The sequence below is a fragment of the Cupressus sempervirens genome, chromosome 6, assembly GCF_028749045.1.
Source record: "Cupressus sempervirens isolate cs-2001-9-10 chromosome 6, ASM2874904v1, whole genome shotgun sequence".
NCBI lineage: Eukaryota > Viridiplantae > Streptophyta > Pinopsida > Cupressales > Cupressaceae > Cupressus > Cupressus sempervirens.
In genome coordinates this window covers 338600350-338619907 of record NC_143123.1, presented here as the reverse complement: position 1 = coordinate 338619907, position 19558 = coordinate 338600350, and the positions used below count along the sequence as shown (strand labels likewise).

At 37.6% G+C, this 19558-nt stretch overlaps 1 protein-coding gene across 1 annotated transcript; it reads left to right on the top strand.

Moving 5' to 3' along the window:
• The first annotated feature begins 7380 nt into the window (after positions 1 to 7380).
• Positions 7381 to 14033, top strand: DRP5A (Dynamin related protein 5A). Its single transcript, XM_089788112.1, has 9 exons — positions 7381 to 7853; positions 8368 to 8559; positions 10169 to 10375; positions 10458 to 10723; positions 11182 to 11344; positions 11455 to 11682; positions 11777 to 11972; positions 12554 to 13250; positions 13454 to 14033. The coding sequence occupies exons 1-9, from the start codon at positions 7509 to 7511 to the stop codon at positions 13638 to 13640; spliced, it is 2481 nt and encodes an 826-aa protein (XP_089644238.1). The 5' UTR covers positions 7381 to 7508; the 3' UTR covers positions 13641 to 14033.
• The last annotated feature ends 5525 nt before the right edge of the window (positions 14034 to 19558 follow it).

Here is a 19558-nt window from a genome sequence, read left to right as displayed (position 1 = left end):
GATTAGCTTTCTATAAAAGTAGTTAAAGAACACAAAATTGACATTTACATGTTGTGAGCTAGATTACATCTTATACTATCAAACAATTTAAGGATATTAATATTTGATATAATGACATGATCATGTTTTTGATACAAAAAAATAGAAAGAGGGTGTTGGCTCATGGTGCAAACAACAGATACTAGAAATTGTTGATCATGATGCAGGAGCATCTTGGGTTGCGTTGTTATCCTGCATGTTTTCCAAGTTCCTTAGTTGCTGTCGAGTTGCAATGCCTTGCATTATCGAGTTCCTTTGGTTGTCTAGTTCCTTTGGTTACCGAGTTCCTTTGGTTCTAGAGTTTTTCGAGTGATTGCATTTTGTTTGGGCCCTTCCTTATCTAAGCTGTCTTTGTCTGGTTCCAGTTTGAGCTGACCTTGAGGGTTAATTCGTGTTTGGTATTTAATATTTGTTGAGAGCTAACTTGTGGCTTGTTTTGGTATTTAATATAAGGGTTTATTTTGTTGATATTTGCAATAGGCCAACTTGTGGCCATGCATGTATTTAAAGGGGTCTTGGGTAGAGTCTCAAGAGAATAGTAGAGTAGGAAGAGTAGAAGTAAAGTTGGAATGTGAAGTTTATCTAAGAGGATTGAATTATGAATTGTAATGTTGGCCATAACCCAGAAGGCCTTATAGTTGGGCATGTATATTGATGATTTGATGAATCTATAAAGCATTTTGGCTCTTCTATCTCCTTTGGTTACTATTATTTGTGTTGTTTTTCATTGTGTTTACTCTTACAGGTGGCTTGGATAGTTGGGTGTGCCTTTGGCCCTAGTTGATGATTAATCTAAAGAAATGTTCTTTTATGCAAGAAGAGATTGTATGTTTGGGATTTTTTATTTCAGTTGATGATTTGAGAATGGACCCTAAGAAGGTTAAAGCAATTTTGGAGTGGCCTACGCTTGAGAATGTGGATGAGGTAAGATCATTTCATGGTTTGTCTAGTTTCTATAGAAAGTTTATATGGAATTTCAGTTCTATTTGTAATGTTATGACTGAGATAATGAGAGGAGATAAAAGGAATTCAAGTGGACACATGGAGCTGATAATAGTTTTGAGACCTTTAAATAAAAGTTTGTTGAGTTATTTGTATTAGCTTTGTCTGATTTCAGTAAAGTATTTCAAGTTGAATGTGATGCAAGTGGTAGTGCAATAGGAACTGTATTAAGTCAAGAAGGTAAACCTATTGCTTTCTTTAGTGAGAAGTTGAATGATGCTAAAAGGAAGTATTCCATGTATGATCAAGAGTTTTATGCTATTGTCCAAGCATTGAAGAAGTGAAGACATTATTTCATTCCTAAGAAGTTTTTGTTGTATATTGATCATAAAGCCTTACAATACTTGGGAAGTCAACATAAGCTGAATCAAAGACATATGAAGTAGGTTGAGAACTTGCAGAGTTTCACATTTGTGATTAAACATAAGAGTGGAGTCACTAATTGAGTTGCTAATGCATTGAATAGAAGATGTTCTTTGTTGGCCGAGATGAAGGTTGAAGTTCTTGGTTTTGATGAGATAAAGGAGTTGTATGATATTGATCCTGATTTTTCTAAGATGTGGAGAGAGTGCAAAGAACCTAGTTTGATAGAACAACCAAGTAAGTTTGATGAATATTTTATTCAAGAAGGTATGTTGTTTAAGGGAATTCAGTTGTGTATTCTTAAGAGTTCTATGAGGTTGAATTTGATTAAGGAAAAGCATAGTAGTGGATTGGCTGGACATTGTGGAATTGATAAGACACTGAGTTTGTTGAAGGATAAGTATTATTGGCCACAAATGTATAAGGATGTTCAGAAGTTTGTAAAGAGTTATGGATTTTGTCAAGTTGCAAAAGGAGTAAATCAAAATACTAGTTTGTATACATCTATTTCCATTTTTGAGAAACCTTGGAGTGACATCAGTATGGATTTTGTTCTTGGATTTCCTGGCCCTTGCAAACAATTTGATGTACTATCTCCCTATAATTCGATGGGCTTTTCTCTCATTTTTCTACTTTCTACAAGTAGTTTCCTTATGAACTCATAAGGTAAGACCCTATTAGTCACATAGGTGGGTAAGGCCTTGTTCAGGAGGCACTCCCATACATTATTATATGAAGGATTCCCCTGAAAGAATAAGTCATTTCCAAGGAACTATATTCACCAGGTCTTTGCCTTTGTTTACTCTGCTATAGTTGCCCTTTATTATCAAATGGGAAGCATGTACATTTATATACATACAGACAATTAAGACCTATTTTATTTAATGCTATTAGGTGGTTGATGGTGAAAGGTGAGACTCATTCAACTCCACTCAGAACTAGACCTAGGGCATGGGTCCGAGGGGCCTGGCCTATCTTATGGTGTTTGATCAACTGCCCATGGGGGGCTCCTTTCATTGCTTACCTAATTTGGTGCTGGGATAGATGGGTGCCCCATAGAATAGTAGGGGAGGTGATGGCTTGTATGCCTTTACCTTTCACTTAGCTCCGACAAGCCTTTGCAACACAACTGCCCTTAGAATAGTGGGGCTCTAACGAAAGGAACTACCCTACCATCTATAGATAGTGAAAGGGGTATGATTCTACATTTGTTGTGGTGGATAGATTTTCTAAGATGGCTCATTCCATACCTTGTAAGAATACATCAGATGTTAAGCATGTTGTTGAGATTTTCTTCAAAGATATTGTTAGATTGCACGGATTACCAAGGACTATTATTTCTGACAGAGATAGTAAGTTTGTTGGTTACTTTTGGAAGACTTTGTGGAAAAAGATGGGTACTGAGTTGAAGCTTAGTTCTACATTCCATCCACATACATAGGTTGTGAATAGAAGCTTGGGTAATTTGTTGAGATGTTTAGTTGGAGATAAGCCAAGTAATTGGGAGCTGATATTGGCACAAGCTGAGTTTTCATATAACAATTATGTGAATAGGAGTACATGAAAAACACCTTTTGTGATTGGAACTGGAATACAACCTAAAGGGATATTAGATTTAAGGGATGTAACTGGTGAAGAGAAGAGAAGTGTTATAGGGGAAGAATTTGTTGATTTTATGAAGTCTCTGCATGAGGAAGTGAAGTTAAGGTTGGAACAAAGTAATCTAAAGTATAAGGAGAATATTGATAAGTCTAGATGACATCATGTTTTTGAAGTTGGTGATGAGGTGATGGTTCATTTGAAGAAAGGAATATTTCCTCTTGGAATATATAGTAAGTTGAAGATGAAGAAGTTTGGACCTTGTAAGATCTTGAGAAAGTTTGACAATAGTAATGCTTATGAAGTTGAGTTACCTAATGACATGGATATATCTCATATATTCAATGTTATTGATTTGTATAAATATAATAAGTCAAATGATGAAGTTGTTGTACAAATAATTATCCTAAGAAGTAGATTGAAGAGGTTGAACAAATATTGGATTAGAAAGTTGGTAAGAGCACAAGAGGAAAAGATTACTATGAGTATTTGGTAAAGTAGAAAAATAGACTAGTTGAAGATGCTACATGGATTTCTCAATCTGAGTTGGATTCAGCTCAAGTTGTGACAAACGATTTAGGATAATTATTTCTTTCAACCCTAGTTACTGATGCAGGAGCATCTTGGGTTGCATTGCTATGCTACATGTTTTTTGAGTTCCTTAGTTGTTACTGAGTTGCAATTCTTTGCATTGTCAAGTTCCTTTGGTTGCCAAGTTCCTTTGGTTACCGAGTTCCTTTGGTTATCAAGTTCCTTTGGATGTCAAGTTTCATTGGTTGCCGAGTTTTTTGAGTGACTACATTTTGTTTGGGTCCTTCGTTATCCAAGTTGTCTATGTCTGGTTCCAGTTTGAGCCAACCTTGTGGGTTAATTCATGTTTAGTATTTAATATTTGTTGAGAGCTGACTTGTGGCTTATTTTGGCATTTAATGTAAGGGTTTATTTTGTCGGTATTTTCAATAGGTTGACTTGTGGCCGTGCATGTATTTAAAGGGGAATTGGGTAGAGTCTTAAGAGAATAGTAGAGTAGGAAGAGCAAAAGTAAAGTTGGAATGCAAAGTTTATCTAAGAGGATTGAAGTTTGAATTGTAATGTTGACCATAATCTATAAGGCCTTACAACTGGGCATGTATCTAGATGATTTTCTGAATCTATAAAGCATTTTGGCTCATCTATCTCCTTTGGTTGTTGTTATTTGTGTTCTTTTCCACTGTGTTTACTCTTGCAGGTGGCTTGGATAGTTGGGTGTGTCTTTGGCCCTAGTTATCTCATGTCCTCCGTGCATCAAATCAACACATTAACAACACTTAGTGCTAATTGTCAAGTAAAAACAACAACCTAGGTCTACCTCTGTAAAAAAAAAAAGGTCCAAATGTGGCAAAACCACCAACCACAATCCACATTGTTAAATATCATAATGGGACATGCCCCAATACTAGCTACATAATTTAACCAAAAGGAACAACAAAGAACCCAGGTGAGCCCTTTAAAACTAACAATAAACACCTAGTCACTGGAAGAAAAGAAACAAAGAGGGAGAGACATATTCAACCTCAAAAGGCCCAATAACCAAACTTAGGCATCATATATCTTGTCCTTCTTTCACCATCATAGCCAAAGGTCTAAAACCAACAAGACTACAAGTCTAGTTCAGGATTCCCATAGATCTTTCGCCTCACTGTAGACTCTGTTCCCACCTTAATAGAAAAAGGATCCACCTCAATAAACACAGGGAGAGGAAAGATCACAAAACCAACACTAGGGAAGTGAAACTTTCAAACATCAACACTATCACTAGTGGTATCCTAACTACCTTTTTCATCAATATGGATCATCTCCACCACCAAAATTAGAAGTTTGAACTTTGCCTCTATAGGAGACAACCCCACCATCAAAAAAATCATGAAAGAGGCAAATAAAAACTCCAAGTCCACCACTTGGGTAAGCACACATTTCTCATAAACAAAAGGCATAAGGAAGTCTTCTAAAAAAGGAACATACTGCCCTTTAAAGGGAGAAACCAAGCCTGAACCAAAGGCTCAAAGACACATAAACACTAGTCAAACAAGCCAACATTGTTTCTCATAAAAAAAATCTAGGCTTCTCCTCATAACTTGGTCACTCATCTAGACCACATAGACTATAACATAAATTCATTGAGATACCCAAGCACATTGAGACCTTAGCCCCCAACAACATGGGTGTAGCAGTGACACATCTAGTCTTAGTATACTTAGCCCTAGAGAGTTGCTTACCAACCCAAAAAATGGAATAGGTGCTCGCACCATGCTCAACAACACACGAAGAAGAAGGGACCCTATATATCCACTTCTATTTAGCTTCTTCAATAATAGAACTCACATAGAAATAGTCAATAAAAACTTGGGCACTCCAAGACCTTCCCATACCAGTCGCATAGATAATCAACATAACACCAATACAACACTGCTACCACCAACTCCATACCAGTAAGTGAATCCCAAAATGATTTGTATCATCGACAAAGGGAGAAAATCCCTTTGTTGTGATGTAGGAGCATCTTAGGTCTTTGAGCAATCGTGCATCAACCAAAATATTTCTTGTTTTACGTACCAGTCTGTTATTCACTAAGTAGTCGTTGTTGTTTTTGGTTTCAGGTTCTGCACAACTGGTATCCTGTTAAGGACCTATCCTGAATCCTTGTCCTAAGTGCATGTTTTCTAATGTGTCTTATTCTTCGAGTTTTGAGTCATTCTTCGTAGTCTCTTTTTCCCATAATTTTCATCTAGCAAGGCATGTTGTTTCTGTTCGCATAGTCTCCTATGATGATGTGGCATATTGCACAGTTGGGAGATGACTCCTAACTCCCATGTGGGCCTACCTTACATGTGCATGTGTTCTTATATTGTACTTTACTTGCGTTTTGGTTTACTCTTCCAAGATTGGACCTATTATGTAATTAAATGCTTGACTAGCCAACTTGTGGCTTAGCTTGCTATATAAGAAGCATGGTTAGGTGTAGTAGAGGTAGTTCTTGGTAGCATGGAATAAGATTAGAGACTAGAAGATAGGAGATGTGAGCTTGGACTCTAAATTGTAGTTCTTATTTTGCATAAGACTATAACCCTAAGGCCCCACAACTGGGCATGTTTCTTTTTTATATGTGAAGTTAAATAATTACACCTATGGAATGTTACACATGGGTTCTTGTTCCTTGTTGTGTATATGATTAAGCTTCTATGTGTAACTCTTGACAAGGGTAGCTTGGGGTTCTCTCTCCTTGAGATACCTCGGCATTGCGTCATGTTGGCTTCAATGTTCGCTTACCCCAAACAATAGAGGAGTCATCCAAAAACAAGAACACAATGACCTTCCAAAGAGAAAGACACAACCTAGACCCCACCATAGAAGTGTCAAGCAAGACACCTTGAGCATGTATCAGTGGGGAATAATTGAACACTTGCCAAACATTCACTACAATCCTCTGCAAATAAATGTCACCCACGACCAAGAATGAGCCATGGACAAACATCTAGGTGGAGACCCCAATAACATTTATAGGCCTTTTCCCAACCTAGCTCTAGTAACCACAAAAATGTTTGAACATGGTAGAGAAAACAACAAGCGCAAAGAACTTGTGTGAATCCCCCCACCAAACCACTCCACATTGGCTACAGACAAGTAAAACCCCCAACTAAGAAACTCCCCAGCAACCAAAGTCAAAGGGAAGAATGTGCTCGACAAGCAAGGACATGAGGGAAGCATGCCCAACTAAGTCAGAATAGATTAAAGTCACATAAAAAGGAGATCGAGAGCCATATCTACAACTCCCAACCTGCACTTTGCCAGTCTTTCTCCACAGACAAAACCAAAGGAACTTAAAAAACACAGATTCCAATGAAAAACTCCAAATGTAGCAAAGAAGGGGAGGAACAAATCACCCACTACATAAATTACTTTCCAAATCCTCTTAGATCATTCTCCTCTTCAACATCTTCCTCTCCAAAACACTTATAATTTGAAAACCCACCCCTGCTCCTCTTCTTGCTCAAAGCCATGTTCCAAATATATCTATGTCGAATATGACATAATCATATTATGAACATCTTATATTGAATACAAATCTCGTTAAGATTTGAGAAGAAAAAAAAAAAAAAAAAAATCCAAACCAAACTTATATAACGTATAATATGATTCAACTAATAAATTGTATAAATTGTATTCTTACACGCACTTCTTTTTAATTTCCACTAATACAAATACGATTTATGAATTTGTAGACGAGGAATATTCAAACTAAATGGAAAGTAAACTGCTAAAGGGGCATCTCTGACCGGCTGGATCGGTTGCTTCCAACGGCTCATCGCATTCAAAATTCAAAATCAAAATCCTCAGAGCTTTTGATTACACGAACGCACGCCTTTAAACAAGAGCCGAGCCAGCCTTTTCTTAAACTGAATGAATGGCATCCTCGGCATCCCAAGACGAGTAAAGCAAGCTGTGATCCGGAGTCGAATTGAATAAGGATGAGTGTAAGCAGGCAAATCACTCCAAGGGCGAAGGCAAAGCAGGGTTTGGGGGAGCAGAAATCAGAGATACAATACATGGATGGCTTGTATGCGACGGCGGAATCGAGATCGCGGCTGGAAGCCTACAATCGGCTGCAGGCGACCGCCGTGGCCTTTGGAGAGAAGCTCCCAATCCCCGAGATCGTGGTGGTTGGTGGTCAGTCGGATGGCAAGAGCTCCCTGCTGGAAGCACTTCTAGGGTTCAGGTTCAATGTACGAGAGGTCGAAATGGGCACTCGCAGGCCTCTTATGCTCCAAATGGTGCACGACCGTTCTGCGCTTGAGCCCCTCTGCCGCTTTCAGGTCCTTTTAAAACTTTTTTATGGATTTCTTCCCTTAGGCTTAGATGCTACAACCAAATTTTTTTATTCTATCAATTTCTTCTCTCGGGACTTTAATCGAGCTCGATTTCTTGGAGTACATGGAATCCAGGATGTTGAATACTATATTTTTACCGAATTCCATTATTTTATCTTTGTCCCCCAGACTTATATTTTGGTATCCATTATGGCCTTAGATCCTACAAGGCAGTTGAATGCACTGTTTTTTGCGCTCTATCACATTTGCTGGGGAGTTGAATTTGGGTCCCTGTTATCTAAGCCCTTCTTTTATTATAACCTGGTTTAATCACTTTCCTACTATTAAAGAATTTCATTGTCTTGCTAATTAGATTTATTATATGTTTTAAAAATTCAATATAGCTATGCAACAACACTATTTGTTTTTTTGAATGCTTTCATTTGATTGCTAGTAAAGTTTGACTTATTATGTATGTCTAGAGTTCGTGGTGAGTTTTGAGAGTTTGTATTTGTTTCAGGATGAAGATTTTGATGACTACGGACCACCTGTTATAATGGCTTCTGCTGTGGCAGACACCATCAAATGCAGAACAGAGGACCACTTAAAGAAAATACGAGCTGCAGTTTCTGCAAAGCCTATTGTTATGCGAGCAGAATATGCACATTGCCCCAATTTAACCATCATCGACACTCCGGGATTTGTTCTCAAGGTACCTTATATTTATATCTCTGTTTACATCCTCTACAATTTTCTGTGTTTAAATAAGATCTTTTACTCAGAACCCCTTCCTCGTTCTTGCGTTTGGTTATGAAACCCGATCAAGTAGGGCACATTATCTTGATGTTATGCATGTCTGAGATGATTGGGCTACTCTTCTTTGCAGAGCTGGGGTGATTCCTCAAGGCAACTGTGTGTCTCCAATTGGCAATGTAATAAGTGCGAGTTAGTGACTTGACACAAAACCTCTTTTCAGCTCAAGATTATAAAATATCCATTTTCCTTTTGATATTAATCCTCAGAAAATTGCTCATTTCACAATTGTGATTTGTATCATTGGAAACTAAGTCCTGTTATCTTTTGATTTTCATAGTTTATGTTTACATCTCAAAGAGTGCAGAATTACGCCAACATAGGAGAGAGTATTCTTTTTCCCATTTCATATTGGCAAACAAGTTACAAATGTGACTATGCCTAACCAAAAATCAGGGCAAATGATTATATAGTGTACAAAAATTCAATATCCAACTCTGTATATGTGAATCTCCTGATATACAGTTCAGTTTATATCTCAGAGATTTATTTGACTTGATTCTGGTGCATTGATTGCAATTTGGTACTGCGAGCATTAGGAACAGTTGAAAAGGAGGTTTTTTGTCCGCTGGCATAGACTTGTATATTGAAGAAAAAGGAAGCTGGCCTTTGCACCATTATCCTTTGTTGCAACAATCAAGGTGATAAATTGTGTATTTGCCCTTGAGTGTCTGACAGAGAATGTGTAGACATTTCTTAACTGAAGGTTTATATGTAAGGGATAAGCCTAAAGGGTTTTAGCACAGTTGATACCGGAAATCACTGTGTAATAAGATTTGAAAGCTCTGCTGCTATAGATTTTAAAAAGTATGCACTTTTGTTGTTTACTTCAATAGTGTTGAATGATTATTCTCTGTTTGCAAACAGTATTCTAGAAATATTCATAGATCACACTCTGTGCTACGCAGTCAGCATTGTGCACATTGTAAATCATTTAAGAAACAACCAGGAATATGAGGTATTCTGTCATCTTTTTTGTGTCCATTTGAAAGGATCTGTACTATTGAAAAACACTTTGTGAAACACATATTTTGTGTGCCTTGTAAATCATTTAAGCAACAACCAAGAATATGAGGTATTCTGTCATATTTTCTGTGTCCATTTGAAAGGATCTGTACTGTTGACAAACACTTTGTGAAATACATATTTTCTAATGACAGTCAGGAGACATCTTCATACAATAATGAAACATAGGGATTCTAATTTCGGCTACACTTTTCTTTTAAAAGAAAGGATTTATGTTTCTGTTATGCTCAGTTTTCAAGTATCTAGCATATAGAAATAAGTAGTCTACGTCTTTTTTGTTTTCTATTTTGTAAACAGAACTTAAATAGCATAAGCCTACCAATCATAATTCGAAGACATTTATGGATGTCCCTTGTTAAGTAGCTACGTTTTTGACACTACAGGCATACTTATGCTAAACTTTTTGCTTGGTGAAATGTGTTGTTTTTGCTATCAAATTTTTGCAAGTAGCTAATGTTGAGTCCATTTTTGGTTTTTGATAGGCAAAGAAGGGTGAACCAGATAGTACACCAGAGGATATTTTATCTATGGTAAAAGCTTTGGCAGCACCTCCACACCGTCTACTTTTGTTTCTTCAACAGAGTAGCGTGGAATGGTGCTCTTCACTTTGGTTGGACACAATTCGTGCCGTGGATCCCACTTTGAGACGTACCATTGTGGTTGTCTCAAAATTTGATAATCGTCTCAAGGTAAACAAAGTTCTACCAGTTTTTAATGCTTGGTCCCGTAAATACTATAGATAGAAGAATAACTCTATTATTTTCAATGTAGGAATTTGGAGAAAGATGGGAGGTAGATCGGTATCTCAGTGCCAATGGATATCTTGGCGAGAAAACCAAACCATTCTTTGTGGCTTTACCCAAAGATAAAGGGTCTATTACAAATGAAGAGTTTCGTACACAAATTTCTCATGTGGATGCTGAAGTAATTCAATATCTAAAAGAGAGTGTCATTGGGGGATATGATGAAGAAACGTTTGGATCTTACATTGGTTTCAGAAACTTAAGATTTTACTTGGAAAATGAACTTCAGCGCAGGTATTTTTCCAAAATGTTGAAGAAAATGCAATAGCAATTAACAAAAAGTTAATACGTAACGGAACTGAGTTATTATATATGCAGTTGATAACTCATTGGGAAATACACAATGCGAAATGGATCATTTTACAGGGAAATGGTCCTAACATATTACTAATATTAAGTTTGCACAATCCATAGTTCTTAATACTTATCAATTTGCTTCTGGGTTAGATGGTGTGGGAGTTTCATCATCAAAAAAACTACCACACAATCTAACCCACCACATATTCTAACCTAGAAGCAAAGTGACCTGGCCTAAAATATGTTAAATGTGTAGGATAGGTTTTTAGAACTATGCTATGTCAATAAAATGTAAAAGTTTTCAACTTGAGAAGGATTTGGAGATGCATTGTCCTTATTGGTAGAGAAGAAGAGATCACATCTACTACAACTCTCACATCTATTTTTTGTTACAGATATAGGGAGGCTGCTCCTGCAACACTCGCGCTTCTTGAAGAACGTTGCAGTGAAGTAGCAGCTGAAGTAGATAGGATTAATGTAAAACTGCAATCAGTTTCTGATGTGGCTTCGCTGAGGAGATCTGCCATGTTACATGCAGCTTCTATTGCTAGACATGTGGTATGATCTAATCTTGGATTTGTATTTTCGCTGAGAACAATATGTGGAAACCATGGATAATTTCTTCGATACACTACATAGCTGATATAAGTTATGTGGTAACTATGAAGGGCGAGCTTATAGATGGAGCTGCAGATCCAGACCCAGAGGAATGGGGAAAAACAACTGATGAAGAAAGGTCAGAGAGTGGTGTTGTTCAGTGGCCTGGTCTGAGTCGGGAGGTTAAACCTACAAATGCTAGCTTGAAGCTGCATGGAGGAGCTGCCTTTGAGAGGGTGATGCATGAATTTAGATGTGCTACTTGCTCCATAGAATGCCCGCCAGTTTCAAGAGAGAAGGTAATTGACTGCATGTCTGAAGTCTTTACGCTCAGTTTTAATATCTCATTCTACTGGAATGTTCACACAATCCTCTTTTGACACTTTTCAACAGGTTGCTAATATTTTGCTTGCAAATTCTGGTAGAGGAGGTGGAGGAGTTGGGTCAGCTGCAGCAGCAGGAATAGCTCGTGCAGCTGCTCGTTCTTGGTTGGCTCCTATGTTAGATGCAGCTTGTGGTCGCCTTGCTTTTGTTCTCAGAAGCCTATTTGATCTTGCTGTTGAGCGAAAAAATATTGAAGATTCTTCAGGTGGTGTGAAATCTTTGTTTATCTTGAAAGTACTATATTTGTTTGTCTTTAGATTGTGAATGCAATTTTAAAGTTACAAAGCTATATATATCCCTTGTAGGCCCTGCATATCTCGACATTTTGTTATTTTTATAGCATGAAATTCTTGTAAGGTTCATACTGGGCCTAAATAGATTTCACGCTTTGATATATTGTACCAATACAAAAACTTTAAACTATGCACAGCCTTGTTTTTCATAAATTCTATTCTGCTATCTTATGTGACGAGTAATTTGCATTTGCTTTACTGTCGTTATGGTGTTAAGTTACTCCGGATCTCATCTTACACTTAGCGCCTGACCAATACATGTGTTTTTAATAGCCAATCTATTCATTTTGGTACCTATTGAAACTATTGAAGATACAGTGTTCATTTCCTACTGCAGTAGATTTGATTGACTCTATTTATTATCTAATCATCTATTACTTGTTTGGTTTCATCAATGTGCTTTATCTTTTTCATATCTTTGGCCCTTTTCTTGCACACTGTTTCTTTATGGCAAAATGACACTATGCTAAGGCTGCTGCTGTTGGGTATATAGTTGAAGGAAGTACTGCCGATGTTGGGGGCTATATTGCTTTTAATGCGGCTCTTAGGCGTGCATATGATCGTTTCATCCACAGTCTCACAAAGAAATGCAAGGAGCTCGTGAGGCACCATTTGGATTCTGTTACTAGTCCATACTCTCAGATTTGTGGAATAGACAGTTTTGGGTTTGTTGGCATTGGGGTTTCCACTTCCGGGAATAAAGTAAGCCGTCCTATGTTCCTTGATCTTTCTGAAGGCTTGGGATGTTCGGAAGAAGGCTTCAATGAAGAGAATGAAAATATTGCCCCAAAAGAACAATGTCAAGAGACACCAAATAAAGGGTCCGGTGTCCCAAGAGATCCACTCAGAGAAAGTCAAATGACAGTTCCGGAGACACCATCTCCAGAATTGCCGAGCAGTGAAATATGTGCAGCAAAGAGAAAAGATTATGCAATTGCTAGTGGACGTATTGGAAATGGAATTGGAGTTGGGGCTGAAGTAATAGGGCGAAAGAGGGCAATAGCGTCAGCGGCTAATGACCGTGCAGTTCAGAACAAGGAGCCTAAGCATGGATTGTTTGGAGAGAAGAACTCTAAATCAGCATATACAGAAGTTTGCTCTCTGGCTGCGCAGCATTTTGGAAGGATACGTGAAGCCCTTATCGACCGTAGCGTGCCATCCACTCTGAATGCTGGTTTTCTGACTCCCTGGTACTTCAGACTTTCATTTCTTTTTTCAAGTACACTGTAATCAACGCCAAATACGCCATTCTCCTCATTTGCTAGCTGTTGTGTATTTGTCAACCATTTTAGAAAAGAATCACATTTCTAATTCTCTTTCTTTAATTGTCTCTTTTATACCTCTCAATTTTGTGTATCTCTGAACGTTGTTTTGTTGCATTGTTTTGATACAGCCGGGACAGATTAGTAGTGACCCTAGGACTGGAGCTGTTTGCTGTAACAGATGAAACATTTATGGATATGTTTGTGGCACCTGGTGCCGTGGATCAGCTTCAGAATGAACTACAGTCAACACAAAAGCGTCACAAGACTTTGCAATCCTGCTTGAACGAGTTCAGAAATCTTGCTCGTGTATTATGACCTTTAACTAGATTTGTTAGCCATCACATCAACGTTCATATGACATCCAGTACTCGTGGATGCCTAACTTTGCAGAGTAACTGCATGACTCCAATAATTTTTTATAGGTATTCAGTGAACAAGTCATGCATTTCACGGTGGATCACAACATTCGCTCCAGTGATTTGATTACCAATGAATAACGATCTTCATAGTATAAAGATAGCGTTCAACTTAGCTATTTTGCATTCAAAGGAGCAAGAAACTTTGTGCTCGGCGATGGAGAAGATGAAGACACTGAGGGTGAAGTTACTTCTGCGATTTGATTGTATTAATAGATCTCAACATATTAATATGTAATTCTATAGAATTCTAGAAGCCAACATTGGTAAATTGATTATATTTTAAGAGATACTTCACAATTGTATTAGCTAGTTATACCTGTAGTTCTGTTCAATTCATATTCATTGGTTGAAGGTCTTAAGAATGTGCATATTTGAAAGAAATATCCATTTTTCTTGCTACAGGACAACTCAATCTTTCATCCAATGCACATTGAAAATTAATTAGACCATTGATTTGAGAAGATATATCTTCTGTACAAGATTTGTAATGGTGCTTCAATATGGTTATGAAATTTTCGTTGTTACAGAAGCCTTGTACACACCTTCATTAACAAGCATTTTATTTACCGGCTTGTACACAAGATTCTTAATGAGCTTTTGAGAACCGCTACTAACAGTTTCTTGTTGAGGAGTGAGTGATAACTTAGCTTGTCTACTGTATACATTTTGGTATGGTGATTGTCCTGCTAATGTTTAAGAATGATAATGACATATTCTTAACTAACTTGTAGGTCAATCTGTGACACATGCTATAAATGTAATAAACTTTTCGGAAGTCCACATGGTCTTCCAGTATACTTTGGGGTAGGGTATGACTTAACAATGGGGAAAATGTCTACAAAAAATCTGCAAACAGGGCTCTCTGTCTTTGTGTAGTAGTCTACTGAGCAAATTCACTAATAGGAATTAGAAGATTTTGAAATTAATATAGTTGGTACCGGACCACAATCTGCAAAGCGAATAAAGAACAGATATGGTGAACCTGCACAATAAAGAAGAGTTAAAAGAGTTGGAAAACCAAGATTCATGGTTAGGGAATAATAACTATGTCTATTCATTAAACTGGACTTCTTTTTCAAAATACAGCATGCTTAACAAAGTTTTGTCTACTTAGATCCCATAGAGAGTAGGTTGTGTTATTTCCAACTGATTGTCTGATTATTTTTGTAAACTGGCCATTTTTACTGCTCAAGGCTCTTAGGTAAGTGACCAATGAATAGGAGACAAAATCTTGCTCTCATTTTGGGCTCATAGGAGTATCCCTTTCAACAATATCAATAGATTATATAATCCTTTTACACCAATGTGGTGTTTTCTCATTTTTTTTGAAGATTTGTATGATAGGTAATAATTGGTTAGATTCTTGGCAATTCTTCATTAAAGATCCTGAGAGCAGGAATAAATGACAATAACTTATTGATGTGTTGTAAATTGGACTCTTTCAATCACGAGTCTAATTTTACTCTGCTCAACACTTGCTTTAGTCTTCTGCACCTCTAATCATCTTGGACCATTTTTTAGCCTTGGATTTAACCCTCAACTCAAGAAGACAAGTTTTGTTTTGTTTCAAACTTCCACCTACTTTATTCTACACTTGATGTCATTAAACCAAATTTAAATTTCAGATTCCAATATTAGGGCCCTAATATCTTGGTTCTTGCAAAATTATCATCTTGGACCATTTTCTAGTCTTGAATTTAACCCTCAACTCAAAGACAAGTTTTGTTCTATTTCAAACTTCAACATACTTTATTCTACACTTAGATGTCATTAACCCAAATTTAGATTTCAGATTCCAATATTAGGGCCCTAATATCTTGGTTCTTGCAAAATTGGGGCATGTTTTGTTGAGTCACTATCAATCCATTCTATTGGCCTATGTTTTTTTGTCGAAATTTTGCAAGAGTAATGTGTTGGCCTTAACAATGTGGAATCTAATCTCAAGTTTGGATATGACCATTGTAAAGTGGTCTTCTATAAAATTTAAGGTTTTGACTCATACATAAGCAAGATACTTTCCCATTTGTGTATCAATAATTCACAATGATATCCTTATGATGCAAAATTCTTGTCAAATGTGAGTTGATATGTGTACAAAATCTAAGACATATTAATTGTTTCATTTTTGTACTTTCCTTTAGCTTTCTATTTAAACCCCAAGTTGTGGACATTAAATAGAAAGATATGGGCGCCTATTTGAGTGGACACTTGCTTGGATTATGACACCTAGCTCCAGTAATTGGGCATTTGAGTTCCACCTATTGTCATAGGTGTATTTCCACATAATTGTTTCATTTTTGTACTTTCCTTTAGCTTTCTATTTGTCAATTTGTCAACTTTATAAGTTTATGTATTTATTGATGCATGCTTTAGGACCTAATTAGCTCGCATCTAATTCAATTATTCTTTCTTACATTTCTACATTTTATTCTGAGATGTTTTTGATTAAGAAAATAGGTTTTGAAGGGACCCTGCAACCCAAGTACAAAGTAGGTGCCAAACTAAACAACCCGCGAACCCAATCAAAAGATATACATTACGCTCTTCAAAATGAAATGGGGCAGAGATAACAAAACATAAACAAGAGAGTGAGTGCCACACATCACACAACCCCCGCCAACACAAACTGGTGGTCAATGAGAGAATAAGCCTTTAAAAAACTAACCACCCTGCAAATAGAAAAGGACTACAGAATTAATAATTCCCCTTAAACCCAACTTGTGGACATTAGGAGAAGAAAGAGATGGATGCCTATTTGAGTGTTTGCCCTTAACTAGAATCCATCCCTCCTTAATCTTGGCAGCTACAGAATGCTAGGCCAATGAGCCAACTGAAAAGTGAGAATGAATTGACTCACCACTAGTAATGACAAGGCTAGCAAAAGCACGACCAACAAACCAGATCCACTTTCACACAGACATTAAGGACAGTTCCAACATCATTAGACTTACCTACGGAATCCAAAACACCATCACTTCTCACAACTCCAGAGCCAATACCTTGCTGAACTGAGCAAATGACATTGTTCTGATCATCAACATCAACTAAGGTAAGCACAATGGCTTCTTGAATAGAGCCAACCACATGAGGGATAGAAGTAGAAAACCTCATCTGACCAGGAGCAACTTCCAACAAATGTTCAGGAGAGGGGACAATACCATCTTCCTGACTCTGAATAGTGACATTAGCATCTGAGGGAGATGTCCCTTCAAGTGTAGATTTCTTGACCACCAAATAATGCTGCAACAAAGCACCCTACCACCATGAGGAGAGTTTCTTGGATTTGGACACCTCACACTTTTTTGCGATATGTCTAGAATTGAAACTATTTCTACATCTAAATGGAAGCCCTTCATAATCTAAAGACTAGATCCAAGAACCAATAGAAGTTTTTAGTTTAATCTTTTGCCCAAAGACCTTTAGAGGCATCAATAACAACAAGAATCCTTACATAGGTGGAATGCAAAATATTAGAGGACTTCGAACCCACCATTAATAAGTCACCTAAAGCCTCACCAATTTCCTCAAGAAGAGAGTCATGGTAGAGATGAAGAGGGAGATTAGGGAGACGTACCCAGATAGGCATTTTGCAAAAAGATTCATTTGTAGGGTTGATGTCCTCGTGCCAAGGTTTGATCATAAGAGGGAAACAATTTTTCCTTGTGAAGAAATGGTCACATAGAATAGTTCTCCTATCATCCGCATTATCGAATTTGGCAATAAAAAAACCCTTCACCACAGGAAAGATCTAGATAGATGTAGTATGATATGGTTTCCAATGCTTAACAATCCAAACATGAAGCTCATTGAGAGATGGCCAGAAACCCTATAAACAACAAATAACCATGTCCTCCTCAAGGGCCGCAATCCTATGCATAATCTTTGAAACCGTGTCTTTATCCAAAACAACTACACTAGATTTACATGTAGGAAAGGGTTTAGAAATTGACATCTTAGTGCCACCCCCAAACCTCCACCTTTGCAAACATATTGGGCATAGGAGGTCCCATTCTTACCCTCCAAACCCCACACAACAACCTCCTTCCAAACCCTAGCTTCTCTCGCACAATTGCATCATTAGCAGCAGATAAGATAAGATAATTTATTAATGTCCAATAGGAGACCACAAATGGGTCTAAGGGACTGAGAATACAAATAGGAGCTAGAGGGCAGTTAGACCACCAAACAATGTTAGAGTACAAAAAAAAAAATCGAAACAAGTAGACCAAGAAGTAAAGAAAGAGGAATAACAACAGAAAGGGGGTTACAAGACCGCAAAACTAGTGGTTCATAATTGTGGAAAAGTAGCAAAAAAAAAAAAGGATAACTAGCTATGTGTAGAGATATCTGAGCTCGATACTAGGTAGAGAAGGTATGTTATTGGTGGTGGTGCAAGTGATCTCTTTGTGGTCTCCTCAATCTAGTGAGAGCACTAATACATTTGGCATCGATTTGCGATGGCTATGTGTCGCAATTATGACAGTAATGTGTCGCCACTGCAACAGTAATAGACGTCATTATTTTTTAGTCACAAATTATGACGTCTATCCTCTGCTGTCACAATTATGATGCATATCCGTCGCTATGCAGCTACTTTATTGTGACATAAACCCCGTCGCAATTCTTGGGGCTGATGTCACAATAGCGATGGACATCCAGGTACTTGCAACAACAGTTGGGGCATCGCTGCTACAACGACCCCGTCATAATTCTTGTGGGTGATGTCGCAATTGCGACGGCAGTTGGGTGTCGCCGCTACAGCAACCCCATCGCAATTCTTGTGGTTGATGTCGCAATAGCGACAGATACAAAGTAAAACTAAAAAAATAAATTTGCTGGCTTCCAGGTACGTCAAACCAAATCAAACCTCCTAAACCTTGCGTAACTTCATTTGGTCACATCTTATATTTGAGCAGGATGGTGTCTTATTGGTGCTCCTTCCATTATTTCATGATATATTATTATCAAGCCATCCAATCGGCTATAGGACAAAGATGATTCTTGAATAATTGAATTAGCAATACAGTCGATTTGCATTGTATTTGGACACTTGGTTTGAGGTTCATCTCATCAATTCCCATTCATCACAGGATCTTTATCTGATTAGACCTCGATAGAAAACATTGAGATTTCCTGAGCCCCAAGCCCAAATCATGCAGGCTTCAATCTCCAAATATCATAAAGCCTGTATATAGAGTTGAGCATCTCGTAGTTGGTAGCTTCACCTGCATCAGCTCTCAGATGTTGTGAGAATGCTCAACTCTATATATAGGCTTTATGATATGTGGAGATTGAAGCCTACACGATTTGGGCTTGGGGCTCGAGAAATCTCAATGTTTTCTATCGAGGTCTAATCAGATAAAGATCCTGTGATGAATGGGAATCGATGAAATGAACCTCAAACCAAGTGTCCAAATGCAATGCAGATCAACCGTATTGCTAATTCGATTGTTTAGGAATCATTTTTGTCCTATAGCCGATTGGATGGCTTGATAATAATATATCATGAAATAATGGAAGGAGCACCAATAAGACACCATCCTGCTCAAATATAAGATGTGACCAAATGAAGTTACGTAGGGTTGAAGAGTCTTGATTTGGTTTGATGTTGGAGGTAGTTGAGAATGAAGTAGCTGGAAGCTTCACCTCCCTTGTCTCTTCCCTTTGCCTCATTCCTTCTCAGGCCTTAATATGTCATACTTATGTTGCTTAAATCATTGAGTACTAACAATTTTGCTAAAATTGATTCCTTACATTTCTCTTTTCAGAAGCTTTCTTATAAAGATAAACTATGATAGAAACAATCTCTTGAAC